General features: G+C 48.1%; 1 protein-coding gene across 7 annotated transcripts in view; it reads left to right on the top strand.

Annotated features, from left to right (window-relative positions):
- The first annotated feature begins 7,165 nt into the window (after positions 1 to 7,165).
- Positions 7,166 to 27,386, top strand: part of TNIK (TRAF2 and NCK interacting kinase) — a 139,109-nt gene continuing 118,888 nt past the window's right edge. For 3 of the 7 annotated variants that reach the window (XM_090147713.1, XM_031614611.2, XM_031614613.2), the window contains exon 1: positions 7,167 to 7,390. In XM_090147713.1, coding sequence (XP_090003839.1) covers positions 7,334 to 7,390 — 57 coding nt within the window. In that variant the 5' untranslated portion in view covers positions 7,167 to 7,333. Of the gene's footprint in view, positions 7,391 to 27,386 lie in introns of all 7 variants that reach the window. The other 4 variants (XM_031614612.2, XM_031614614.2, XM_090147714.1 and 1 more) reach the window with 3 other exon arrangements.

The raw sequence follows: 27,386 nt of genomic DNA, 5'->3' as shown, positions 1-27,386 counted from the left end.
AGAGACGTTTTGCAGAGAGGAGCTGTGGGTTGGAGGCATTAACCCTACGGAGGTGTGTGCAGCTTGCTGTTGTCTTAAAGCTTGAGGATCTCACCGTGGGCCCAGCTCACTTACTGACCACCAATCCAGAGACTTCTGCTGCTGCTGTTCACCAGCAAATCCAGCCTGCTGTCTTCCATGCAGCCCCACCGCACAGCACTTTGGCTTCATGTCACATTTGCTGTGTCTCACTCCTGCTCAGCTCTCTGAGTGACAGCCTGATCCTGTGCCCACAGCAGTCACCCAGCACTTTATGGTGGATTTGGTCTGTCCTCCTTCATCAGTCAAGGCATATGCAGGGACTGATCCCTGTTTATTTTATTCATGTATCAGTTGTTTTACAGCAGCACCTTTGACTTTATTTTATGCTGGGCTGTCATTTATGCCAGGTAAGGGAAATTGTGTGTTTTTGGCACTCAGGACTCTTCCAGATATTATTTCCCTGCATTCAGTGCATATTGTCTGTGCTGTTAAAAGCCAAATGGTGTATAACGGATGACAGGGAGAAATCAACTGGGAAAATACCCACTCATCACTGCCTACTTTCAAAGGGCCCACCTTGGAACCATAGGATGAGCAGTGGCTGCAGTACCCTCAGTGCAAGCCACAAACTGAGAAGCACAAACTTCTGAAACCCTGAGATTAATTAAGTATATAATGTCACTTTTAAATATATCTCTTTTAATATGCTATCTGCTTTGAGCCTGTAGGGGCCACAATTTCAAAGGAAATTTTCCAATTCATCCTTTCTACTTCAACACTGATACACAGGGGAATGGGGCTCAGCCACATCTCTGCTGCTTGGGATTGATCTGCATTCATTATGTGGGCTTGTCTGAGTGTCCCAGAATCCTCATGCTATTTTGCTTCTAGCCAGTGTTTCTAGCCAGTCTCTAGCTTACCAGAGCCCAGGCTGTGGGTGCAAACCAGTCCCAGGCTTTCCCCAGTCAGAGGGGAAATCAAGCTGCTCCCTTCTGTTCTCCTGACTGAAGATGGAGTCATAGAATGGCTTGAGTTGGAATGGACATCATTAAAGTTTACCCAGTCCTAACCTCCTGCCATGGTTTGGCTGCCTCCACCAGCTAAGGCCTTGGGCACCTCCAGGGATGGGGCACAGAGCTCTGGGCAGCAGTGCCTCACCACTCTCTGAGTGAAAAGTTTCCCCCCAACATCCAACCTAAATCTCCCCTCTTTTAGTTTAAAAACATTTCCCCTTGTCCTATCGTTATCAGACTGTGTAACAGCCTTAGCACTCCTGATGGGGCCTCATGAGTGCAGAGCAGAGGGGGACGATCCCCTCCCTGCCCACTGCCTCCCCTCCTGCACTGCAGCCCAGGATGCAGTTGCCCTTCTGTGCTGTAAGCACACCACCGGCTCACGTCAAGTCATTCCACATCTTTCACAGACTCTCATTTTCAAAACCACTTCATTTCCTGCCTGATGTTTCAGTGATTTTTCATTTCTTAGAAATCACGTGTTGACACTACGACCAACTTGTCTAACTACACCTGTTTCCTCTTGTTTTATGTAACCCTAAGCAGCTCCAGGGGCTGACCTGGCTTTCCCCATTGCCTGGTCTTTGCTGGCCAGGGGGTGCTGCAGAGCTTCTACTCTTCTGCCTGTCCATGGTTTTGCCCCTTTTACTACCCAATGTTTGTGTTTCAATCTCCTTGTCTGTTTTGTGGCTCTCGGAGGTATCTCTTGGTGGCATGGCCTCCAGGGCCCTCAAGGGGCCATGTCTGTGTTAACTGTGTTAGTCACTAGGCTGTGTTCGTGGAGAGGAGCTGCCACGGCCATGTTGGCTGAGCTCCTCACCGTCTCTTCACACTCTCAGAGACTTTTCTGTCTGTAGGTGGTGGTAATGCCTTTAGCTGGGACTGGTAGGAGGGAAGGCTGTTCCATATTGCAGGCTGGAAAAGGCCTTCAGAGGGGCACAGAACTGATGTCGAAGGCAGTCTGCCGCTTTCTGTGATGGCCTGTCAGTCAGAATATCCAAACTCTGCAGGATCTCCTGGGCCTGAAGGTAGCTTGGGGCCACCCTCCTGCTGCCTGCTGTGGAAGAACTTCTACACATAACGCCTGGGCACAGGTGTATATTTACACATGTAGAGTCCTTTCTGACAGGGTGAAGTGATATTTGTGGGAGCTCTGACGGTGATTTTGTGTTTCAGCAAGCCAGAATGTTTGATGTCTTTGAAATCCTCCATCCATTTCTTGAAAGCACAGCATGTCTTGCCTGTAGTGAACATTTGGGTTATCTTTTTTAAGCGTCTCCCTGTTATGACAGGACCTAGAAACTCTTTTCTTTTTTTTTTTTTTAAGCCATTTTCATCTAATTCCAGGAGCAGAGCTTTCATAGACTGCCACATCTCCGTGCAGGCATGAGGAAGTAAACATGTCTGAGGGAACCTCCACACAAAGCCCCAGCAATTGGCCCAGGCCCTGTCTTCCTACAGACACCGCATTAAGCACTGCTCAGAGGATCACTTTAAGTTGCTTCAAGTACCTCCAGTTGTTTTCTGACTGGCTTCTGCTTTGGTCATTGATGCTGAGTGGGAAGCATGAAATATCAGACTTCAAAACTCTGTTCTGCAGCTTAACCTTTTTTTCCTGAACATAAAAGACTTTTTTTTTCAGAGCAAAACAGTTAGTATTCAACATGCTTGCAAAAAAGCAGAATCACTTGGTGTTGTAGCTCTACCTCCTTTGCAAAACAACACTTTTCACAAGCCGTGGGGAAGACATCAATCAGTAAAAAGAAATGAAAATCAGGAAAAATAAGTATGCCAAGAAGGATTTGGGCCCACATTGCCTCTGGCCTGCAGGTGCCAAGTCCCTGTGCACCCTGCACACGTGGGTCCTTCACTATGAACACTTTTTGCTAACTGCTATGTGCAGCTCCCGCCTCGTAACCCCCTTGCTAAGGAGATATAGGAACCCTACCCACACCTCAGGACAGATTAACGTTAAGGAAAGAAAAAATCCTCACTGATCCTGAAATGCGTCTTAATTAACTCCCAGCAATTTGCATCTGACAAAAGATAGAGCCAGTTTCTCTTGTTCGACTGATCTGTGTTTAATGCCAGATGGGGGTGGCTTCAGGTCAGGTGTTTCCCAGGCCTCGGGCTGTCTTTGGTCTGTGAGACAAGCCAAGGTAGAAGAGGGAAAGTGAGTCTAAATGCTGTTTGTCTCAGGGTAGCTCAGATCCAGATTGGTCAACAGAAAAAAAAACCAAGAAACAACAACAACAAAAAAACATATCAGCAGGCTAAATAGTTTTGATAACAGGAATTTGGAAAGGAAGCAGCCCCCATGGAGAGGGTTGCAAAGGCAGCATTCAGGAGCAGAGCTGTTTGTGCTGCACTGAGTGGGCTCTGGAATGCTCCCTCCTGAATCAGGGACATGGCCCTCTCGCTGCATATGGATGCTATCCTTGAGATCTTGGTAAAAAAGGGATGAATAAGTATTCCTCTGTGGGGCTACAGGTACTTGGTTGTTAGGAGCAAGGCTGCGTTAGGTTTTCAGCAAACAGTGCAAAAATAGGATTTTGATTGCTTCCTAAGCAAGCACAACTGGCACATTTTAAATGACTACAAAAGATATGACGCCCTCCCAGAGAGGAGGGCTCCCTTGGATGTTTATTTCTTCACAGAAGAGGCAGAAATTAAAGTGGTTAAATGATAAAATAAAGTCCTACAACACGTCGAGCTCTGAAACAGCAACACAGTGATGCACTGACCACATAAAGAAGGTGTTGTGCTAAAGCAAGCTAACTGCTTAAGTGAGGAAGTGATTAACTGTTTACAGGATTTTTTTGTGTGTGTGTATAGCTTTAGGAAAAGTCCTGACAGCAGAGTTCACACACAAAGTCCTGCCCAGCTCCAAGGATGCGGTGGAAACACACTTCTCTCCCCCAAGGAACTCCTATCAGTAAAAGAAGGACAAGCAATCAGTAAGTGATAATGAATCTGTTAAAGTGCATCTGGGCAGATCAGTAGATGAGGGTAGGACACAGGTAGCCATTTATTTCTGTTTCTTTTAACACAGTTGCATGTTATCAACTTAAAATCCAATTATGATGGGTTTCACGGTATTAATTTTTCAAAATCCTTCATTCAGTTTGGGCAATTTAACTACTGCACTACATGGGCAGACACTGGGGTAACATCACCTGGATTTGGAGGATCAGAAAAATGATGTTGTCACAACCCTTGGGGATGAGTGGTCAGGGAATGACTGCAAACTTGTGGCCCACATAGGCTGCTAGAATAAATCATATAGTAGGTCCCAAAACAGGGCCCAGCCAAGCTTTCATGTTTGCTGTGTTCCTTTTTTTATCTTTGCTTTTAGAGAAGGATCCAAAACATGGAGCACCTGAAGCTCTTGCTAATCATACAAGGCCTCACACATCATTTAGACTTACTAATTCCACATATAACCCCATAACATAACAGCAGGGGGACTGCTAGGTGATTATATTTAATTTTATGCAGAGGTCAAATGAACAGAATAGTTTCTATGTGAGCCAATGCCCTTTAATGAATAAATCAAAACCACCGACCCGACATTAGCCCTGCACTGCCAACAGGTGAGCTTTGTTTGGCTCATTAACGTGCTCCCCAACCAAGGCTGGGGACTGCTACCTGTAGGAAAAGCTGATGTTGTCATATGTCTCCATCTTCCAAATGGGGGTGAAATGACAAAAGCAACATCTTGCTACCAAGGTCCCAGTTTCTGCAGTGCTGATCATGGGGTGGAGCAGAAGCTCAGGACATGTGCCCCAGCTCCAGCTGTGTGTGGCAATGGGACGGGGTGTGAGACACAATGGGGCCCTGCCATCATTTCTGAGGGCATGTCAGGTGGAAGTGCAATTTTGTGTTCAACTGACTCACGGCAAAATATTTTGGGCTGATTCAACAGAGTGCTCTGCTTCCCATCATAATGACTCCAATTGCAAGGCTTTGTTTGGATGCTCCTGGCAGAAAGAGCAAATACAGAGAGGCATTAAAAGAAAAAAGAAAAAAAAAAGTAACATTTGGAAACTTAATTTTCTATATAAAAAGCTTCCTGCAGCCTGGGCCCTCGCCAGGCCTCTCTATTCACTACCACTCACTGGCAGTGAGTTATTGGTACGGAAGGGTTCTCTGTGTTTTTGCCATCTTGACAGACAGAGGATTGACTGTAATTACATCACAGCTTAGCTTGAGGCTTTGCATGCATGCAGAGGGTCAAGGCAATCTGTCTGTTTGCAGGACTGGAGCATAAATTCATTTTTTATTTTCTAAAAATCTTCACGAGTTTCAAAAATTATACCTTACATTCCTGGGTGGGAAGCACATCAGAGAACAGCAGAGCTTATTTTATTCACTTTACCATTTTGACTTTTGAAATTGAGGACTGATCACTGCACAGAATATCGAGGATCCCTGGGTTGGATGAAGGGAATGAAGCCATCCACACTGTGACCCCATGGACCTCACACGCACCGGGCTTTGCTTCCCAACCCAAATCCCTCATTGCTGCTCTCTCTGCAATTAACTGCGATCGTTTTCAATGCACAAAGCGCATCTCCAGCCCAAAGTGTAAGAAAAACCCCATCCGCCTGCCAGTTGACTCATGTGTAGGGTTTCCGCTTCCCAGCTCTGCATATTGCGAGATCCTGACATGAGTCGGGGAGAGCTGATGTTGTCAGCGCAGCTCCCATACGGTTTGCTCAAAGGCAACAGATTTTTTATACATATATATTTATACATGGCACCTGGGTTGGCAGAAACTACATCCGAAAAAGGGAAACAGGGAAAACACTCAGTGCTGAGTCTACTTAGTGGGGCGTGGAGGGGTTTGGGCCATTTCTGGCATTGTTTAGTCTGGAGGAGGCTCAGGGGAGACCTTATCGCTCTCTACAACACTGTGAGAGGAGGTGGTGGTGTGGTGGGGGTCGGCCTCTGCTCCCAGGTAACAGTGATAGGCCAAGGGGTGATGGCCTCAAGTTGCACCAGAGGAGGTTGGGTATTGGGAAACGTTTCTTCCCAGGAAGAGCGGTCAGGCAGGGGCACGGGCCGCCCAGGGAGCGGTGGAGTCACCATCCCCGGAGGTTTTCAAGGGGAGGACAGTGTGGTACTTAAGAGCACGGTGCAGTGGGCAACATCGGTGGATGAATGGACTAGATGATCACAGAATCACGGAATCACAGAATCACTAAGGTTGGAAAAGACCTATAAGATCATCCAGTCCAACCATCCACCTGTCACCAATGGTTCTCATTAAACCATATCCCTCAACACAACATCCAAACGTTCTTTGAACACCTCCAGGGTCGGTGACTCCACCACCTCCCTGGGCAGCCCATTCCAGTGCCTGACCACCCTTTCAGAGAAGTAGTATTTCCTAATATCCAGCCTGAATCTTCCCTGGCGAAGCTTGAAACCATTCCCTCTAGTCCTATCACCAGTTACACGAGAGAAGAGGCCGACCCCCAGCTCGTTACAACCTCCCTTCAGGTAGTTATAGAGAGCAATAAGGTCTCCCCTGAGCCTCCTCTTCTCCAGACTGAACAATCCCAGCTCCCTCAGCCGCTCCTCATAAGGCCTGTGCTCCAGACCCCTCACCAGCTTTGTTGCCCTTCTTTGAACACGCTCCAGGGCCTCAATGTCTTTCTTGCAGTGAGGGGCCCAGAACTGGACACAATACTCAAGGTGCGGCCTCACCAGATCTTAGAGGTCTCGTCCAACCTTAATGATTCTACGAGTTCTAAACGGTGGCTCTGGGCCAAATGCAACGTATTGACTCAGCTGGTGGCTGGGGACAGCTCAGGTTGGGGTCGGCTCGGGGTGCGGATGCGACGCCTGACTCAGCCCCGGGGCGCAGCTGCCCACGGCGCCCTACAAGGCCGGGCAGCGGCACCGCAACCCCGGCGCCTACGCAGACAAAGGGCCGCGCGAGCCCCACGCGTGGCGCCGCCGCCCGCCCCCTGCCCGCCCCCTCCCTCCCGCCGCTGACTGACAGGCGGCCCCGGCGGCGCGCTGGGCCGGGCGGGCGGCGATGCGATGCGGCGCCGCCGCCGCCGCCATCCCGGCGCAGCCCGCGGCGTGCCCTGCCCGCCGGCAGCCCGCGGCCGCCCCTAGCCGCCCCTAGGTGCCGCGGCGCGGGCGGAGGGGCAGGGGCGGCGGCGGCGGCTTCTCCCTCCCCGGCAGCCCCGCATGAGGGGAGGCGTTAAATAGCGCTAGCGCCGCGCCGGCCGCCACTGCCAGCTCGGTGGTGGCGGGGCCGCCTCGCCGGCGGCGGCGGAGGAAACATGGCGAGCGACTCGCCGGCGCGGAGCCTGGACGAGATCGACCTCTCGGCGCTGCGGGTGAGGAGGGCGGCAGCGGGCGGCGGGGCGGAACGGGGCCGCGCTGCGGGCGCTGCACACGTGCGGGAGCGCCGGGCTGTGTGTGCGGACGTGCCTGCGCCTATGGAGGTGCATGTGCGGGTGTGTGTGCTGCGCGAGTGAGCGCGGCTGTGTGCGTGTGTGCGTGCAGCCCTGCTTCTGTGCGGCGGTGCGTGCCTGTCGCCGTGTCTGTGTAAAGCATGGACATATAGCCTTGTATGTATGGAAACGTACGCGCACGCAGCTTGCACGCATGTAAATGTGGCTGTGCACACACGCACGTATATACGCGCGTGCCTCTGTGCGCACACATGTGCGGATGTGCGTACGTCCGTGTGTACGCACCCGCACGGGCACACGGCTGTGTGTGTGTATGCATGTGTGTGGGTGTATGTGTGTATATGTGCATGTGTGTGGATGTATGTGTGTACGCCCAATGCCCGCGTGCCTTCCCCCCCCCCCCCCTCGCTGCCCGCCCTGCTGCCGCGGGCTGTGACCGCCGCTCCCCGCTGTGATTTGGGGCTGGGGGCAGCGCGGTGTTCCCCCCACCCACAGCGGGGCCGGGCAGCGCTTCGGCTCGTCTCGCTCCGTTGATCAGTGCCGCACGGCCGGGGATGCGGGATGGATGCGGATGAGGGATGCGGATGTTCGCGTTGCTTCCCACGCAGCGCTCGCTGTGCTCCCTCCTCTCTTCCCCCTTTTGAGATATCGCTGTCCTGCTGCCGTACCCTTGAAATGTCGGACGTGTCAGCTACTGCCTGTGGCCCGATGCTACCCCCAGGTCCTTTATCCTGCAAGATTTTTTTTTCCCCTTTTCCCCCTTTCCTCTTCATCCCTTTACTCTTAGCAGCTCGCTGCTGGGGATGACAGGCTGTTTCCCTCAACCTGCTGGCATAGAGAAATAAATAAAATTAAGCAGAACCCGCTGAGGACAAGCGCAAGTATATTTTTAGAAATATTATTTGTTTCAGTGAAAAAAAGAAAAAAGAAAAAATCTATCTTTCTTCACTTGCCCTACTTTTTTCCTGGTGAGTTTCTGGTTGATTAATAGTATAAGTGTTTGCTCAGCAGGACGTGGTGCACACCAGGCAGGGACCCACCACCATCCTGCAGGGAGGGGACCTGCAGTGTTCCATTCCTTGCAGGGTGGGAGGGAGCTGGAGCCACTGGGGTTAATCTTGGGTAGCAGTGTCCTTGGAGGGGAAGGGAGGGCCCTCTGCTTCTCCCCCACCCCCATTAGCCATGTATGTATCTATATTTAACCATCAGTGTTAGCTGTATGTGAACCGGGTCACTAGTTCCTTTTAAGACTACCCCCATGTGCTTAGCTCTAATGTTCTTGTGGCTTTTTAATAGTGTTGTGCTCAAGACACAGCCTGGATTTTGTTTTCATTTTATGAAGAAATCTCTAACCCTGCCTGTCTGCAAGCCCCCGGGGCCTGGGGACATGAACCCCTTCTCCTCCCCCCCAGCCCCTGGCAGGGCTTCACAGGGAGGCTGCTTCTGCAGAAGGCGGATCTGGGGAGTACCATTATACAATTGGGATTTTTGGACTCCCACTATAAGATTAGGATTAGAAAAAGTTGTGTGCATCCAGGAGGCAGTCTCCTGATGGGGAGAGAGACCTGTTATGGCACTTTCTTTTAAATTATGAGAGATGTGTTGGTTTATAAGTGAGACAAGAATAGGGCTTTAATTTGCCAAGGAATAGATCTTCTTCTAAACTAAGCTCTTTTAGCACTTAGAATAATTGTTAAAGGTCATAAATTCAGCAGATCGGGCAAGAAGTGTGAATCATTCCGCAGAGCCTGAATCAGAAATCAATAGTAGATTTGCTGCCTGAGCACAAAACTCGGCAGCGGGAAGTAATTCCCCAAGCCTTGCAAAATGTCATTTATAGGAAGATGAGAGGAATGTCAGATCGGTGCTGTGGATGGGTCTGGGCGGGGGAGCTGCTGCTGTGTGTCTGTGCTGAGAGGTGAGGGGTGGCTGCTGGGGGTGGCTCAAAATCTGGGAGTGGGGAGAATGATTTCTTCTTAGCAGTGGGGAGAGGAAGCTCTTGGGCTGCTTATCGCCAAGTTTGAGTCACCGAGGTGTTCCAGGAGGTTGGGTTTGAGGAACAACATGCCAATGCCTATAAAAAAAAAAAAAAAAGGTGGACCTCTGCCAGCGTGCCACACCATCCTTCTGGAGCAGAAAGGTGTATGCTGGGCTGGGCAAACACCACAGCCCCCATGCACTTTGTCACATGGATTTGTGTTGGGTGTGCAACTGTGCTGCGCTGCTTCATGCTCTCACAGCCTGGAACAAAGCACCAAATTCTGATTGCAGTGCATGGCCTGCTGCAGCTCAGAGCCCACCTCGGGGTTGTTCCTGCCTCCTTTGCAACATATTTCTGTCAATCATGTTATCCTGTGCTCATTGCCATGGTAGCCAGGTGTCCCCATGTCAGCACAGCAAGGACTGCAGGGAGAAGCTCCAACATCAGGAAGGCTCTTACAATAGAGGTCTTCGTAGTGCTGGTAATGAGCATTGTTAATGTTGCAGAAAACTGTAATTTAAAATGATGAGGCCATTGAACAGGTAGTGCTGCGTATTACACTGACAAGGGGATAAGATAAACTGCATTATAATGTTCTTTTGTCCAGGCTGGGAGGTATTTCTGCTGGTCTGCTCAGCATGGTGAATAGCCCCATGGGCTGATATTGCTATTAGCAGAATCATGATTAATGCAGGGATTGCATAAGGTTGTTGACAGAGCAGATTTTTTTTTTTTTGGTAAGAAAATGAGAACGTGTGTGAGCAGTGATGCAGCAGGCTGTGCTCCCTGGTGCTGCATGTGCAGCTGAGCACCACAGGAGAGCAGTCAGAAGGACGGCTCTGGCTTTTCTGTCTTCCCATTCGATGTCAGCGTGCGTTCGGGGTGAATGCTGTCATCTCGTGCTGAAGCCAGTGGCCTCGATCCCTTTAAAATATCCAGGTCAATAGCTTTCCCTCCACTACGTCTGTTTGCAGCCTGGCTTCTGGCTGACATGCGACGATTGCCGCGGGCTCTGCAGCTGCAGCAGAGGATACGCTTGGGGTGCTCTGCTTGGAGCTGGCCCCATCCCCTGCTTGTGCCCTGCAATGTGTGGGGGACTCAGGACAAAGATCCCCTGCTCTCAGCTGTGCCTCTTATGCCTGGGAATGGGCTCACCTGGGCTTGGCAGAGGATTTCCTGCTTAAAAACAGACTTTCTGGGGGAGGAGCAATTGTTTTCTTTGTGTACCTGGATGTTGCTCTGTTTTGGGCTTGTTAACAAAAAACGAGGCTTTGCTATTTACTTCTGTGGAGTGCTGACCGTGCACTCTCTGGAAACTGGATCCTAAAATCGGTGGTTGTTTTGGGAACGCCTGGCCTTTGCTGCTCGGGTTGGGAGAGGAGACAGCACGGAGTTAAGGAGCCGGTGGGTATTAGCTGTTGCTGGGAAGAATTGGATGAAACCCAAAAATGTCACTGCTGTTCCTCTAGATGTGCTTTGTATAGAAGTGGAGCTCAGTGGCCGTTTGTTTGTGTTAGTTGATCATTGTCAGTGAAGATTAAAAACTCTCTTATTGAAATCGAAGCAAACAAACAAAAAAGCCCCAACGTGCTGGCATTGCCCTGCGTTCAGAACTTCATCGTGCTATGGAGCATTTCAGAATCATTAAAGATTTAGGAGAAGTCCTAATAGGGTATAAGCACTACAGCCACCACTCGGGAGCATTATCTCTGCAGCATTACGTTAAGCTGCTTCTTTCAACTCCTTTTAAAAAACTGTAGCTCAACAGAATTGAGGCAGCTTTTGCAAAGGTCACCTTCTTCCTAAATAGAAAGAGGAACTAATTTTACTAGAGATGACTTCTGGAGATGAAGATTAAAGGCATCTTTATGTTGTGTTCTGCATGCTACGCTACCATGCAAAATTTGGAACCTGCGTTCAGCAAAAGTGTGTATTTAATTGGAACTCATGAGGCTAGACCCTCTTGGAAGTTGTGCATCAGTGCCTCCATCAGTGTAAGCCATGGACTGTGTCTGTGCCTACAGGCTTGGTAAATTTTGAGCCTTTTTTTTGTTTGTTTTTAAACATAAAACCTCAGTCTGAATAATCCCTGAAGGAATGAAAATGTCCAGCTCTGAGCCCTGCCTCCACACCTCACTTCCATCCTTCAAGCCAGCAGTGCTGGTCATGGTGCAATCACTGTTTTCTGCCCATACATGCATATTGTGTGCACGTTCATTAAAAGTTACACCAGAAACAGCTGTCTTCTGCCCAGCCCTCTTGCATGGCTGCTATTTTTCACCTTTTGGAGCTCTGCAGCCCGAATGTTGCTATGCTGCTGCCTCCACATCTCCTCCAGCTCAGGTTGCTTACTCTGCCTGATCTCTGGAGATCATCCACAATAGTGGAAATAGATGGTAAGTGTGAGGAGGTCTTTCCTTGATGTGTGGAGGTAGTTTTTATCTGCCAGTTGTAAATAAAGTGGTGCAGTTTACATGGGGGTGAAGGGGGAAAACCGTTTCCATTCCATCAGTATGTAAATCTCCTGAAATTAATCACTGTGCTAAGCAAGAGGTGCACTTGAAAGTCATTATTTCTGTGTTGCCAGGGCACACATAAGCTGCTGTCACACCCCAAGTCTGGACTCTGAGCTGCTCTCTGCGAACCAGGCCTGTCTGCCTCTAATGCACCCACAGCCACTGTGCATCCATCATTATATACATCAGCAGCAGCCTGTGCCTCAGCCCTGTGAGCAAGGACACAGTATTGATTCCTGTCTGATTTCTTCCTGCCTAAAATACAGATGGGGAGAATCCTGCCAGTTCTCCTGTGCATGCCCCAGGGAGAAGCTAACGTTAGGCATGAGTGTGTGGGGCATGGAAGCAGCAGTGGCAGCCATGGGATGTGGCGTTGGGGTGCTGAGCCTTGGCTGTGTGGTTTGTTCCCCACCCAGCTGGCTGCAGTCTGTCACAGCTCCATTAAATAAGGGTTGCTGTCCCCTCTCCCTGTCCCCTTTTGTCACTTTGAACTGCAGCAGTGCATTGACATCAACGGGCTGCTTGCTCTGTTCTCAGGAAAACAAGTGATATAAAATTAAGTTTGATGTTCTGCATGTTAATGGCTTATGATTTCGAACAGGATTACCTAGCAAACACAATCCTGCAAAAATGAGGACCCCTCATCTGCCCACATTCCCTTTCTGCGCTCATTTGAGATGAACCCATTGCAGGGCCAAGTGACAGTGTCCCATGGGGTGAGGATGCTCAGCAGGTAGGGGCCAGTCCTGGGGCCCTCACTCTTGTTACTGGGAGGAGAGGCAAAACAAGCAAGGTTGGGGAACATCGATAAGAAGTTTAATCAGACCTTGGTTACAGCTCTCTGCACACCTGATTTTATTTTGTCATGGCAAATGCTTTGAGAGCACAGAGAGCCATTTTCCCTTTGATCTGGAATGTTGCTTTTCAATGTTAATTCTCTGTTGTGCATGCCAGAAGTTCAAGGTTGTGTATTGGCAGTAAATTATGGATGATTGTAATCAGCAGCCAGCGCTGGGGAATCCAGATGCGTCTTGTGTTGCTGAGAACCAGCGCTTCCTCCTGCAGTAGGTGAAACAGCCTTCACTGCCCTGTGCTCAGCTGATGAATCGCTGTGAATGCAGCAGGATCTATGCACTTTGTTCTGCTGCTGATAACCAGCTCTGCTACGCAAAGTCTATCAGATATTAATGGCTTCGTGCAAACACCACCCTCTTGCCATTAAGTGAGACTGGATTGCTTCATGCAGTCCCATCCTTCCCCCACGCAGACTGTGGTGGCCTGTGGCAGGTGCAGGGCTCGCTGGAGCTGCTCTGCTGAGTAAAGCCTGAGCAGCCCCAGTGTAACATCCTCTCCGTTTTAATGCTGCCACTGCAGCGAGGATGGGCGGATGTGTTTCTGTTCGTGTGAGCGCACGTGTGGTTTTCAGCTCCAGCGTGCATGAAACCTTTTGTTACAGTTATTGCTTGCTTCCTTCAGCAGTGTCATTTCGGAGTATAGAAAGAGAAATTGTTTAGCTCTGCTGAAAACACCATTTTTCAGAATCCAAGGGTATTGCAAACGATGTATATTCCTTTATAAACTAACAAAGAATCCAAAATTCCATTTCGGTGGCTGACACTTCCCCCTCGTTCCCCCGCCTTTTAAAAATTCTCTTTGCTCCTAATTTTGAAACTCAGCAGGAAAAAGCCTACTGCCAGCTGAGTCATGTGCTCGGTGCATGACAGAAGTGACTGTTTGGACCATGCCCTTAATCTGCTGGATGGAGCCTGTAGGATGTATTTGAGGCAGCAGAGCCTTTGCCGAGGAAGAGATCACACAGCTTGAATGTAATAAAATGTGCCTCATAACTGCTGTAGCATGCTACAGAAATACTAGAGATCAAAGCTTTGAAGGCATTTATTTTCATAATTTGTGGGTCAGATCCTTGCCGGACTAATTGGGTGCTGTTTGATGTCCAGGCAACAATAGAAATCTCCCTGTAAATCAGCATAGATTTGCCTTTTCCTTTCTCTTCTGTACAAAAGCATAAAAGCTTAATATGATTTTGAGATAAACTGGCAAAAGAGAAGTTGCAGATCTCCTTCCTGTCTTGCTGCCATGCTTCTTAGAAGTATTGCACTGTGGGCCACGTGGCTGATACAGCAAACGACTCAGATCACGTGTACCTGGTACGTAGACCTTCAAAACATCCCCATATTTCCAGATCAGATCTGTGCATTTATAGTTGATATCCACAGCAGAAGTTTATTGTGTTTGAAATATGGTATATATGGTTTTAACTTGCACAGGCAGACTAAAAGTGAGTGTGGAGCTGAGTTGTGTAGGCCAAAATCAGCTAGATTTGGGGTGAAGGAAGGGGCATGAGAAAAGGAGGAGGGATTTGTGGAGAAGAAGTGGTTATAAAAAGTCACCGTCTCTACTAAAGCAAGGGAAATAAATTAGCTGTAAATCTTTCTTCTGTGGAGGCTGGCTGAAGCTGAAGGCTAGCAGGTTACCCTAGAGGCACGGGTATCCCTGTGCAGCGTGGTGATGGATGAGATGAGTGAGTTTTCCTGTTTCTTTCCATGCAATGAGAAAAGCAGAGAGGAAGGCACAGACCCTCTGGGTGTGCAGCTCGTTTGCAGTCGAGGTTGTTGTTCCCATTGCTTTTGGGTGTTGCTTCATTTGCCATTAACCTGAACTTGCACATGAAGGCTGGCTGGAAAAGAAGGGCACTGCACTTGAACCTCTCTGTGTTGCATTTTCTCCTCCTGTAAGGGCATACCAAGGAGGGCTTCCATGTGTGTTGGATTCCTCCATTTGAGTGCATCTAGAAATATGGATGTGCAAAAAATGGATGTGCTTTGAACTAAAAACAGAGGCCAAGGCAACAAAATTAAAAGGGCTTTAAGTGCATTTTCTGGCCATGCAGACAGGCTGTCTTTGCTGCAATAAATCTTCAGTGTTCACGTATTGATTAGTCTCAGTAAATACTGTGATGACTCTGTCCTTCCTATTTCTATTCTGCGGGGATCGGTATATTAGTTTCAAGAGGCTGTAATGGCTAAACGGGATTCCAGTAGTGAGAGTGGTTTTTAGATGGTTTCCAAAGTGAATTTCAGCCACTGTGACTATCCCTGCTCCCTGTTAGAATGCTTGGCTGCTATAAATATCAACACAGAGTGCTGTGCTGGTGACTGAGCTAGTGATGGCTGTGTTTTCTAATGGACAAAACTATGTTTTCTGAGCCAAGTGCCATGGAGTGGTCATGCCCAATCCTGGCAGGGATGCTGAGGGATCTCAGCTGTCCTCTCGTAATTTAGTGGTTGGGGAGCTCTGCCTCCACAAGTCACCTACTGGTGTCTAAATTCAGTACGGGAAATATTCTACCATGAGTTGCATAGGTTTGGTTAATACTCCCATTGAAATGTGGGGCTGCTTAGCTAACTAGTCTGAAAAGGACTCCTTTTCTACCTGTTCGGCACATAGCTTGTCACAGCTTCTTACTCGGCATGTGTGGATGGGCATGGTTCAGAGTGACTTTGTTTGCTGTGCTCTGCCCCTGCTCTTGGAGGCATTGACGTGGGGTGGCTGCCCAGTGGTGATTGTGTTTGAGCTCTGGACCAGCCCTGGGTTCTTGGAAAATCAGCATTATAAAGTAGAAAAAGCAAGAAGGTGGAAGCAGCAGCAACCTGTTAACACCAGATGAGCAGCACTGGGTGGAGGGATGGAGAACTGCTTGTTGTAGTCATTCTGTGCCGTAGCTGAAAATGCATTTGCATGCCCAATTTTTATGATTGTACTGCAGTGGAATAGCTCCTCCAGACATAGGTTGGGCCATGAGGTGAAAATCCAAGCTTCGCATGAGACAATGGATGGGAAAGTAGGAGAGAGCAGATGTAAAATTAGCATAACAATATACCTTTAGTTCAACTTGAAGGAAATAATTGAAGAACCACTGTCGCTTATGATGATGACCTCTGCTGAGATGACTCACAGTGCAGTGTAATATGAGTCACTTGTTAATGGTGGCCTGTTAAAGGAGAAAGTGCCAAATCCCAGTAACTTATTTGTTGTGTGTTATAAAAGCCAGGGGAAGGAAGAATTTCAGGATATTGCTGCTTGAAAACTGCCGACACCTAGAGCTCCAAAGAACCTTTACAGGACACTCGGGAACCCTGACATGAAAAGGCAAAGGGCCTGAGGAGGAACATTACTTTCACTTCAGTTTTAAAGAACCTTCTGCCTTCTTTGCATACTTGTGTGAGTGTAGTGTTGTCAGAGCGTGGGAGCCATGGCCACCCCTGCAGAATCTGCCTGGCAAGAGCTTGGGCTGGGGTTGGAGGTCTGGAGGGCAGCATGGCCAAGGTGTGACAGTGAAGTAGGACGGCTGGAACAAAATCCACCACCATGAGGGAGTGGGGAAGCCAAGGGATGACCTGTGGTTGCGTCCTTGCCTGTAGCCAGGGCTTTGATGGGTGCAGTCTCCCTGTAAACTCACCTCTGACGTCTGTCAAGAAGGCGCAGGATGCGTTTATGGCTGTGAACAGTCTGAAGTGATGCAGCAGCAATTGACTGAATACTTGCCTGTTAATCATCTACCAGGCAACTTAAATGGTTTTTCATGTTGGACGGTTGCTTTTCCTCAATAAATGAGGTTTTACGATCCATGGAAGAAAGAGAGAGCCTGACTGTAAGGCGTTGTGGCCCTGGGCAGGAGCTCGCTGGGGAGCCATGAGTGGCTCAGGAGCTGAGCACAGCTCTGGAGGCTGTGCAGGCTCTGCTCTGTCCTCTTCATGTGGTGGGAGCGCTGATTTTTTTTATTTTTATTTTTTCCTGAGCTTTCATTTCTGGTAAACCTGCTGATCTCCTGTCCCACTCTTCTGACTCCTGCTTTGCAGTCTCTCTTGCCCTCTGCACCAGGCTGGCTGGCATGGGCTGCTGGGGCAGCTCCTGCTGGTCCTACTGCAGATAGGGAGGTGGTGGTGAAGGGCTGTGGAGGAAGGCCGAGGCCTTGAGACAGGAAGGGCTGGGCCTGAAGGAGGAAAGCTTTGTACCCAGGGCTTGCCGTCAAGACAATCTGAGTATTTCAGAAGCAACCAAAGGACACTGAATATGCGAGTGGTTGTGTTGCAGAAAATTATGGTATAGTGCCTTAGCAACAGAACTGCCTGGTAGAAGAAGGAACGTTTCATTATGAAAAGAAGCAGGCAATGCAGTGGGACCCACGGCTACCTATAAATCTTCCTTTTGTCTTAGTCCTTTGAGAACAGGCATCCTCTTCTTTACCAAAGTCCCACCATTAGCCTGCTGATTCTGCTGCTCTTGGGAGCTGTCACTGTGCCTCTGTTACCAACCTTGTCAACCTCAATGTTGGAAGGACCCCCCGTAAGGAGGCTTTTTGGTAGAGCAAATGAGTGCTGTCTCTTCCCTTGAAGTGAACTTCAGACTGGTTCATGGACCTGCTGATGTGCTGAGCACGGGGTTTATCCTGTGGTTCAGACTGTTCACAGCTGAGTCTGGTAATGGTCAGACGGGCAGAGCTCCCCGCTACTGCACTTCAGAACTGCTGGCCAGACTCACTGGAGTGTACACAAAGTCACTTCAAAGGGAGGGATGCCTTGTAGTTGGGTAGACTATCATGTCCCCTTCCCCCATAAATAAAAATTAAGCGGTGTGGTGAATGACGGAGATGTGGCACATGTTCAAAGCCAGAGTCACTTTGCCGAGAGCCTTGCACATGAAGTTGTGGTTTTACTTGTGCCATTTCATGTGATCTCTTCCATGCAGTTGGTTTAAAGCAAAGTGCCTGCATGAGTGCTGGCCGGAAGAGAAAGTGTCCTCAGGAGAAGATGCAAGAGCCCCGCTCATTATCAGAACCAAGAAACACTGCTCCAAGCTAATCTGACTGCCTAAAAATAGCACTAGTAGTAGGGGGAGGGATTGTCTTCTGTGTGCATTTGCCCTTGATTTTCCTGACATTTTGCTGCTCTATATTATATGTTTTGTAGGGGAGACTGTGTGTCCTGGTCACACTGAAGCAATTCACATGAACGCGTGATCATGTCAGAAAGCACTGGGGAGAAAGGCCTAGAAGTTTGTTCAGGGTTTAGCAGTTAACTCTCACAGTGCAGTTGTATTCAGGTTTATTTCCTCATTCTCCTGCCTCTGTCATGTTCACAGACTCTCTTGGTGTGATCTTGAAGCACCCCCAGGGGTGGAGCTGGACCCTGGGTGCAGCAAGGTGATGGGAGCAGGATCATCCATTGTGTGTGCATCTCACCAGGGTCCTTCCTCAGCTGGAGGCTGCAGTATCTGCTTTGCAGATAAAAATAAAAAATAATAAATATATCACTCATGAAATTTAATTACTCTGTAACTGTTACTGAGCATTGAAAACCCAAGTTTATAACAGCCTTGTGATACCTGCATTTATGTTCTTTTTTGGTATTATGCAAGCAGCTCACCTTGTGATTATGAAATACTGAAATGTGCTTTCTAATACTTGCCCTCTGTTTCTCTACAAGTATATAAAACCTCTTCTGCTTTCCATTAATTGTGGAACAATAAGACATTTTTCTCTTCTCTTTCCAAGTTCTGCTCCTCAGAGACGTTTCTGATCCATGCGTTTGGACTGAAGCAAACATACCTCCTGTCCTTTGCTGTGCTGTACACCACTTGGATCCGTCTTGGAGCAAAGGTCTTACAGCACTGGGAAAGTCCCAGCTCATGCAGTGCTGTTGCTGGCACTGCTGCTAGTGGCGTGATCTGCTTGCAATGTTAGCTGAGGCAAGTGGGAAAAGTGGGAAGGGGGCAGGACAGGGTGACTTCCTTTCCTCCCTGGAAGATCTGAAATATTACCTTGCTTGATGTTGTTTTCCAAATGGAAGCTTCTATTAAAAGCAGAAGAAGCCCGTTCTGCATCCTCCCAGAAGGGCTGGGAGAGCCCCACAAAGGCTGTGGCACTGGGGCAAAGCAGAGCAGGACCTGCCGTGTAAGCGAGGCCCCGTGAGCTGCTCTTTGACCGTGGGAACATGCTGGGTCTGCATTTACCTCATCTCCACATCCAGCTGTTGTGGGATAGTAGTGGTGGTGGGTTTTTTTCTTCTTTTTTTTTTCTTTGCTTTCTTGTAGATAGAAGGAATGTAAAATTCTCCCAAAGCACAGATGGGGAATGCAATGCCTGAGCACACTGAAGAGGGTGGATTCAGCCTAAGTGGCCAGTGCTGCTGCTCCTCTCTTTCATACTTGGATTTAAACGCATCCGGAGATGCATAACTCTTTGCAGATGCTAATGAGGAGTTTACAGATAAGATCCCCTGTGAGGAAAGGAATGCTCAGATAGTCTTACAGCATGGGAAATCAAGGTGAGGGTTCAGGCATCTTGTCTGCATTCACTGCAGGCACTGCGGCCGTGGTGGAGTTGGGAGTAGAAGTCAAACCTTCTGGCCTCTCAAACTGTGCTTTAGTCATTAAACTATGTTCTCCTAAGATTAGATAAGGTGTGCTTTCTGTGCTAGCAAAGCTTGATGAGCAAATTCCTTTCAATAAATGCTTTTGTTGTACATTTGCCAACTCAGAATGAGGTTTGGGATACCAGGGAAGGGAAATAATGTGCAGTTGTCAATTTTCAGGAAGGAAATCAATCAGATGAGGAGATAACCAGCAGGTTATGAATTTGTGACTGAGATTGGTGCACTAACCCAGGCAGCTGCCAGTCATGCAGGGAAATGGAAGACCAGTGTTGTGACTGGTCCTCAGTGATGGGACAGCCCTCTTCATCTCTTCCTGTCTTATAGTAGCTGATGTGGGAAACCCACAGTGGAGTTTTGCTGTCGGCAGCCTGCCACCGGTTTTAGTATCACTAACAATCTGGAGCTCTGATGAAGTGTGGAACAGGGGTTTGCCAGGGCCCTCAATCGATGCTGTTGCTAACAGGGTTTTGCCTCAGTATCAGGTTTCTGGTGGATCCAGTTGCAGAGATCTAATGTAATTTTCTTACTGCGTGAAATGTGCTAGCTTGGTGCTTGCTGTCACCCAGACCCAGAGCAGCAATTCAGTCCTGGCTTCAAGATGTTTTCAGTCCGTGCAAACACTGGAAGCTGGACTGGTTTCCCAGCAGAATGAAATACTCCTTTTCAATACATCAGGTCTTCAGAGGAGAGAAGGATTACAAGGGCATCTTGATCTCACGGTGATTTGTCTTCGTAGCTGTAGCCTGGGGCTGTGCAGCAGTCTGGAGCTGAGCTTTGCTGGGTCAGGTGAAGTGACATGGGTAGGTCTGCAGACAGCTCTGCTGGGATTTAGGGTGGCCCTGCAGAGTGTGGGGTCACGGTTGAGTTGAACGAGTCTCCAGCAGTCCCTCATCTGTCTCCAGGGTCTGCAGGCAAAGATAAAACCATCCCAGGCTTGGGTACATGGAGAGCAGTTCATGGGCTCGAGGATAAAACACGGATAGAGTGGCGTGAAAGGGTGCAGGGGTGTTGTGTTGGGCACTAATGTACATGAGATATTTTGTTTTGTTTCCCAAGATGGAGCACTTCCCAAGAGCTGCTGCTCTTGCGTGGATTTGATTTCTGGTTATGCACACCCTAATCTGGCTCTGTAACCATTAGTTCTTCATCTTGCCTTCATGGAAAGCTGTGAGTTGTTTCATCTGATAAGACATTTCTTATCAGCTCTCACGTTTATTATGTAGTCTTAGAATTTTTCTGGGAGCTATAAAAGAGAGGATGGAGCCTGGGAATTGGAGTTAAGAAGCTGTACCTCTTTGTAGAGACTGATGAGATTTAAATGGAATGTATGAATCTCTCCATGTGTGAAGCCAGTTCTTGATTGTGTGTCATGTCTAGAGAAAAGCACATTTTCCAAGACTTGCTTTCCTTCCTTACTTTGTGCAATGTCATCGAAATGCTCCTCTTGGCCTTTAAACTTGTTACCCTGCTTGTGAGATACCCAGAAACACTCAGGCTGCGTTTGCACTGCTGTCCATGGGCTGCACTCTTTCCATGTGGCTCTGGTCTTGTGCTTGGAAGGGCATAGAGCCTTCTTGAGCATACAGGCTCCTGGTTTCTCCTGACGGTAGGCAGGTGAATTACTTTGGTGCTGCTTATTGGAGCCAGCTGAGGAGAGGTCCCTGTCCCTGCTCACTCTCCTTGCTTTGCACGTTGTGCCGATTGGGCTCTGGTCTGAATAACAGGAAATCATCATGACTAACGTTGTGCTGGTAGAAAAATTAATAGAGGTGAGTAATAGCACAAGATACATGGAAATCAACATTTCTCTCCTTGGAGGCTGTAGATGTAATCCGCTTAATATTCTTTGGAACACAAGATTAATTTTCTTCAGGATAATATATGGGAGAGCTTTTCTTTAGAGTGCGCTGGCTGAGGCATTGCTGCATTGCCGCAGCTGAGGGCAGGGAGTCAGAGAGGGAAGGATGCTGGCTGCTTGTGGAGGAGCCAGGATGGTGAAAGCTGGCTAGAGGAGATCCAACCCATCTCTGCACAGCTCTCCTGAGCACCTGGGCGCAGGGCTGGTGCCTGCAGCAAATGGGAACAGCCCCAGCCCTGCGTTTGTCCTCCTCCGCAGTGTACCTGTGCTGTGGTTTGTGCTCACTGAGCTTTGCAGAGGTTCCTTTAAAGCAATGATGAACCAAAACACCCGTTCTTCTTCTTTCACAGGATGGAAAGAATGCAGCCACTTGCCAAGCGTAAAGAGGAGTAGATATAGCAGAAATAAATAAATCAAACTGATTTATTTTAAGTTGATTAATCTGATGTGTTCGTATTTTTCTAAAATAAAATCCAGCCCTGGAGGTTTCAGCAAATCAAATAACAACAATGGCAATTAATTTAGCAGCAGTTACAAATGGTTCCCATCCCTGCACCGTGTGACTCATATCTCTGTGTATGGGCCAAATCCTGCTTGGGGCTGTGCAGTTCCCCCATTGTGCTGTGGGTGGGAGCTGCAGGCTGGGCGCACAGTGCCTGCAGGAGGGCTTGGCTGCTGCTGGCTGCCATTGTGCTGTTGGAAGCCCAACCACTATGCACCTCCCTGCTCTGTTTTCCTTCTATGTGCAGGTCTTCAGCAGGCTGCCACTTGTGGTCTTGCAGAGCTTGCTTTGCTGCTGTGTGTGTTGTGCTGATGGTACCAGTCTGCTGGTGCGAGCTGACAAGGCTGGAGTCCTAGCAAAGAGCGTGTTGCTAGCAGAGGACAGATAATGTCGTGTCTTGCTGCAGGGAGCAGAGCAAGCAGAGAGCTCTGAAGGCAGGGAGGTGTCACGGGGCTGTAATTTGGTGGGAGCTGAATGGATCCCATGAAGCAAGAGGTTGGGTGCACATAGCGTCATGGTGACTTGCAGAGCAAAACCAGAACCACTTCCTCGAATGCATGAGAAAGGTCCCTCTGTTTTGCCTTATGTGTACCACAGTAGTGCTTCACACTACACAAACTAAGCTACATAATCCCTGCCCTCAGCTGGGACATTGAAACTTAAGAGCAGCTCCCTAAATTTACCAGGGTGTTTTACAGTGCAAGCCACTAAGAAGCAGGACATGCAGAAGTTTTGCTATGGGGTGTACTTTATGACCTGGCAAAAAATTATTGCAGAACATTTCAGCGAGTGTGGATTGTCTCTGACTTGGAGCAGTTCTTCTGGCATGCAACTGGCAGGGTGTTGCTTTTTCTGCTGGAGGATCGTTCACTTTCCCCAGTGTGAGTGAAGGACTGTCAGGATCCAACCTTCTGGCTCCTGGAGTCTGGCTTTCCTCAAGGCAGCCTGTGAAATGTAGGAGAAGGGTGTGAAGTCTTCCCTCCCCCTTCCCCATACCTTGTTTGTTCTTGGATGAGAAAGATGTTTCCTGATATGAGACACAGAAATTAACATACACTTCAATTTATATATATATATATATATTATATATATATACATGTATAGTAACTTTGTTTTGTCAAGGCAATTGTATGGAAGATGTGTTCATAATGCATATTTTGGGGAGCTTGTTGGGTATAGTTGTGCTTTTTATGGTCTGTTGGCTGCATCTTGCGGACTTTTGCAACTGGTAGAATGCTAACTAATCTGATGTGATTTGCTCCCTGCATTGTCCTTTTTTGAGCTATTGCTGCTGGAGGGTTACCTGATCCCCTTCTGCTCACCAGCCCTCACAGAGCCAAACATAAGGAGCTGATATGAAGTGACGGCTGGGAGCAAACTCTTGGAAAAGTGCTAGAACAGCAGCTATCTCCATCACCAGGTGATGGGTGAAAACTGGGCTGGTATGCCAGCCTTGTCTGAATGCAGCAATGAGGTGATGTTTTCCAGACGCGTATGCAGGGATTCTGCCTTATTTTCAACAAAATATTAAAAGGACTGGCTATCATTTTGGGTTGTCCCTGGGGGGGGGGAGGGGGTGAACAGGTGGTGTTTCACCTGTGGTTGCAGCACGTGGAGGATGAGCTGTCCACCCATCTCTCTCAGGTCTAATGTTTAGTTTAGTACCTCCAGAAGGTGTTAAGATTTTTTTTTTTCCATTGTTTCTAAATGCCTGTTCGGAAGCAAAGTGTTCTTCCACCCTTAGGCATTTTTCTGGCCATCAGTGTGGCTGCCAGGAAGGAGCAGGGTTGCCTTCCTTGATGAAGGCAATCAGACACCTGAGCTTGGCAGCCTCTACTGAAGGCTGCAGAGGCTGCAGTGTCCATCTTGGAAAGATGCAACTGGCAGTGAGCTGCTACCCCTACAGGCATCCATGGGCCTGTGACCTGCAGTGTGGGATGCTGAGTTTTTTGCCTGCATGTTGGAGAGGGCTTTTTGCTTTTGGTGCTGAGCTTGGCAGTGACCTTGCTTTCAGAGCATGCCTCCAGGAGTGGTATGTGAAGAGGCTATAGTTCCTGAAGCAGCTGCTCGAGTAAGTAATTAAACCAGCTCCTCTGAGAGCCCGTAAACCTTTGACTGCATTAACTAGTAGGTAGCAATATCAGCTTGATGCAAACATTTGCTGGCAAAGGAGAGACTTTGTTTCTCAGAGAGACAAGATCTAAACATTCAGGAATACTATCTTATTGGTCTGCAATGGCAGATGAGTGACTTCCAGTGTGGAGAGTGTCCAGCTGCTGCGCTCTAATTGATGTCTCACGTCCTGAGAAGAGTGGCACAGTACTAGTAGTGACTTAGATCTTCTGGGGACTATAGATATGATTTATAATTGGCTCGGTGGCTTTTTTAGAGGCACTGAGCTTAACCAAGCCTTTTATATATTGTCCTGCTGAAGTTGTGTGCTTGAATTAGATGTACATTGAAGTGGCTGGCTGTGCTGGGGCTGCATTCATCTGACGTGGGGCTCATTCAGCACTGCTGCTTTTGCTGGTCCTTCTGCACTGATTGACTACCAGCTCTCCTAGGTGAACAGTCTTCTGTGAAATGGAAGGAGTGTTTATCATGACTGCAAGTGATTGTGGAGGCCTTCCTGGAGATCTCTGGGATGTGCTGTATGAATTTTACAATATGTGATTTCATCTTAAATTTGGGGAAGTCAGCCTTTTGCATGAGGAGTAAGCAGAAATTCCTCACCTTGGGTAACTGAATATCTCAGTCAGCAGCTTCTTACCATGGTAAGACTTGAGGAATCTAGGTGGTGCTTCAAGTCAAAACCTGTTCACTATTAAGGTGCATGAGGACTGGATAGAGGTACCTCGTTGGTAGTGATGCATGGCTCAGGCTCTTGAGAGAGTGAAGAGGCTTAGATCCTTCTTGTTCTGGTTTCTGTACATGTGCATCTTGTGGATGTTTTTTTCTTATACTGGGGTTCTCCAGTGTGCCCTCCGGGAGAAAGGTTAGCTTTTATGTATGTCAGTGAGATCTATTAGCTGAAGTGGTGCAAACACATTATCTTGGTTTGGTATGTGTGTCTTTTTAGGCTTGAGGAATACCTAGTCAATAAGGAGCACCTTATTGACTTAAATGTCCCTGTGTTTTGTGTTTTGTATTTATAGAGGTTGTATAGGCTAGCTGCTTTTCCTTTTGACGTCCTAGGAAGGAGAACCTCACTCAGAAGAACTCTGATTTTTGTGTGGACGGATGGCATAGATCAATATATTGCAGCTTCAGTGGTGTGTCCCCAGTGGGACTGAATGGAGGGGTAGGTGCGTGTATTTTCCTGTCCTTCCTTCAGTGGGGTTGTTATGCTTGTGGCCAGTAGCTACAAATTCACACTTGCATCTTCAGTTGAACAGGTAGCAGTTGGAGTAACCCAGCTTTACTGATTGAAAAGCCAGTGTGGTCATTAGTTCTTACTTGATTCCACTTTTGCCAGCAATTGGCCAGTATTAACGTTTTGGAAGGAGAGGAAGTGCACAGGTAGTGGCTGGTGCTAAGCAAGAAGCTGGGGAAAGGAATGTGGGAGGCCTGGGGGAGCTGTGGGGGGATTTAAATGGGTAAAGGCCTGAAGTGACTCTTAGTAAGGGCTGGAGGAAGGGCTCCCTGTGAGATGCTGAAGAGGAAAGGTTCAAATAGATTTGTTAATAGGCTTCTCTCAGCTGTCAAGTGGAGAAATCTTTCTCCTGTTAATAGCTTAGCCTTGACAACAGTTTTTCTTATGCTCTATAGGAATGTTGTTTCTTGACTAACATCTTCATTCAAGATGTGGAGCTGGGTGTTTGGGGATGAGGGAGGACAAACTACTTCTTCAGAATGAAAACAAAACCCTCAGTAAACTCCTTATTACTCTTCCAAGTGGAGCAGCTTGTATTGCTTGAGTAGGCAGGCGGTGCAGTGGTAGATGGCATTGATGATAGCTTGTTTTGTGAGGCTCTGTATGGGTGGGCGAAGGAGGGGAAAAGTACCAAAGCTAGGAGAAGACGTGAGACTAAGCAATCTCTCAGAGGACTGAATAACACCTAGTAGTCCAATGTGGCTCTGCTTAAATACAAATACTTGGGTTATAACCAAAGGAAAATAGCTCAGAAATACCTGTGCAGCCTGTTGAGGTATTTTGCACTGCTTTTACTGTTGTGCGGCCTTAAAGGTATGTCTGTGCAATGGGAAGTGTCTGAAGCTCAGAAGGGTAATGTCCCCGACTTTTTTTTCTATAGCTTGATCAATATTTTGTTGGCTTGGCCTTTGCCGTCCTGTTTTGCTTGCTGTTGTCTGCAGCTATATTAGCAATCCTCTCCTGGCTCGTGCAGTCCATCTTTGTATTACTCACAGGGTTGTTAACGAGAGGAGCCTTGGAGATGGAGACAACTAGTTTATGATTAAAAAGCAACTGTGTCTTCAAGTACTCTTCAAAGCTCTCAATTTTCCTCTAAACTGCGTGCCATTTGGGGTAGCTTCCCTAAGGGGAGCGGGACCTTGTTCTGTCAAATCATACAAGTGCTTCAATTCCTGCTGTAGAAGCCAACGTAAAAAGTGTGGTAAAATGAGCAAGTTAATGTGTTTTCAGAGGGAACAGCAGCCGACTTCTTAGAGCTTGAGATTTCTCAGGTCTTAATGCTTGGCAGATGTGTATGGCCTGCAGTGACTTTGCTGCCTTGAAGCGTGGCTTCCCAGAGCGTGGCCAAGCCTGGACATTTGGCCTTGGGAGATAAAATCTGGGCAGGTATTTAGCATGGGGGGTGAAAACTCGTTCTTTTGTTTCTTGTCCTCGTTACTCATAGTGATGTTTTTGCATAATCAGAAATGCATTACCCATATGACAATTTCATGTATCAAATTGCATTGCTGAAGGGCTTTTCTGGCTCTCATGCATTCCTAGGAAAGTGTTCTCTCATACTGTAAATTAACAAGCTTCCTCCTCTGGTTGGAGCCCAGTGGGGTCAGAAGCAGTGATGTTTGCCAGGTGGCTGTGCTGATGCTTCCCAGGGCTGAAATGCCTTCTTGTGACAGTGGAACTTGTCTGTGCTCAGACACCTGCTCACAGAAGGAGCTCCCCAGGTCTTGAGGGGCAGCAAGCAAGCTGCTTTATAAACCCATCTTTGGATCCTGAATGTGCCTGATCAGTTTAATAGCATCTCCTGCTGAGGGTGTTTTATTAGGGAGCTGTAAGGCAGAGGCTCAGAGTGCCGTGCTGTTTGGGAATGTCAGTTGCATGGGCTTATTTGTAGTGGAGATGAAAAACCTCTCCTAGTGCCACAGAGCTGCTGCAGCTCCCCAGTGCCTGGGGACGCTCGTCATGCACTGACCCGAAACGCTGTGCTGCTTTCCATTGCACTGAGCATTTTGCTTCTCTAGGGTTATAACATTTGTTTAATGACTGGTTATCTCCATGATTTTTGGCTGGAAGTTGTCATTAGCTCTTCAGAATTGGGGGAATAAGTGCACAATGATTACAGAGGCTCTGATCTCTCATTTTCCTTCCTGTGCCTTCATGGCAATAGAAGTTTAATTGGCATGCCCCTCAATCCCACCCCCCCAGCATCTCTCCACTGTTTCCTCATATAACCCTTT

This window comes from Phasianus colchicus, chromosome 10 (assembly GCF_987193195.1).
Source record: "Phasianus colchicus chromosome 10, bPhaCol1.hap1.1, whole genome shotgun sequence".
Taxonomy (NCBI): Eukaryota; Metazoa; Chordata; class Aves; order Galliformes; family Phasianidae; genus Phasianus; species Phasianus colchicus.
Note: the sequence above shows the minus strand (reverse complement) of the source record. Positions and strands in the feature narration are given on the sequence as shown.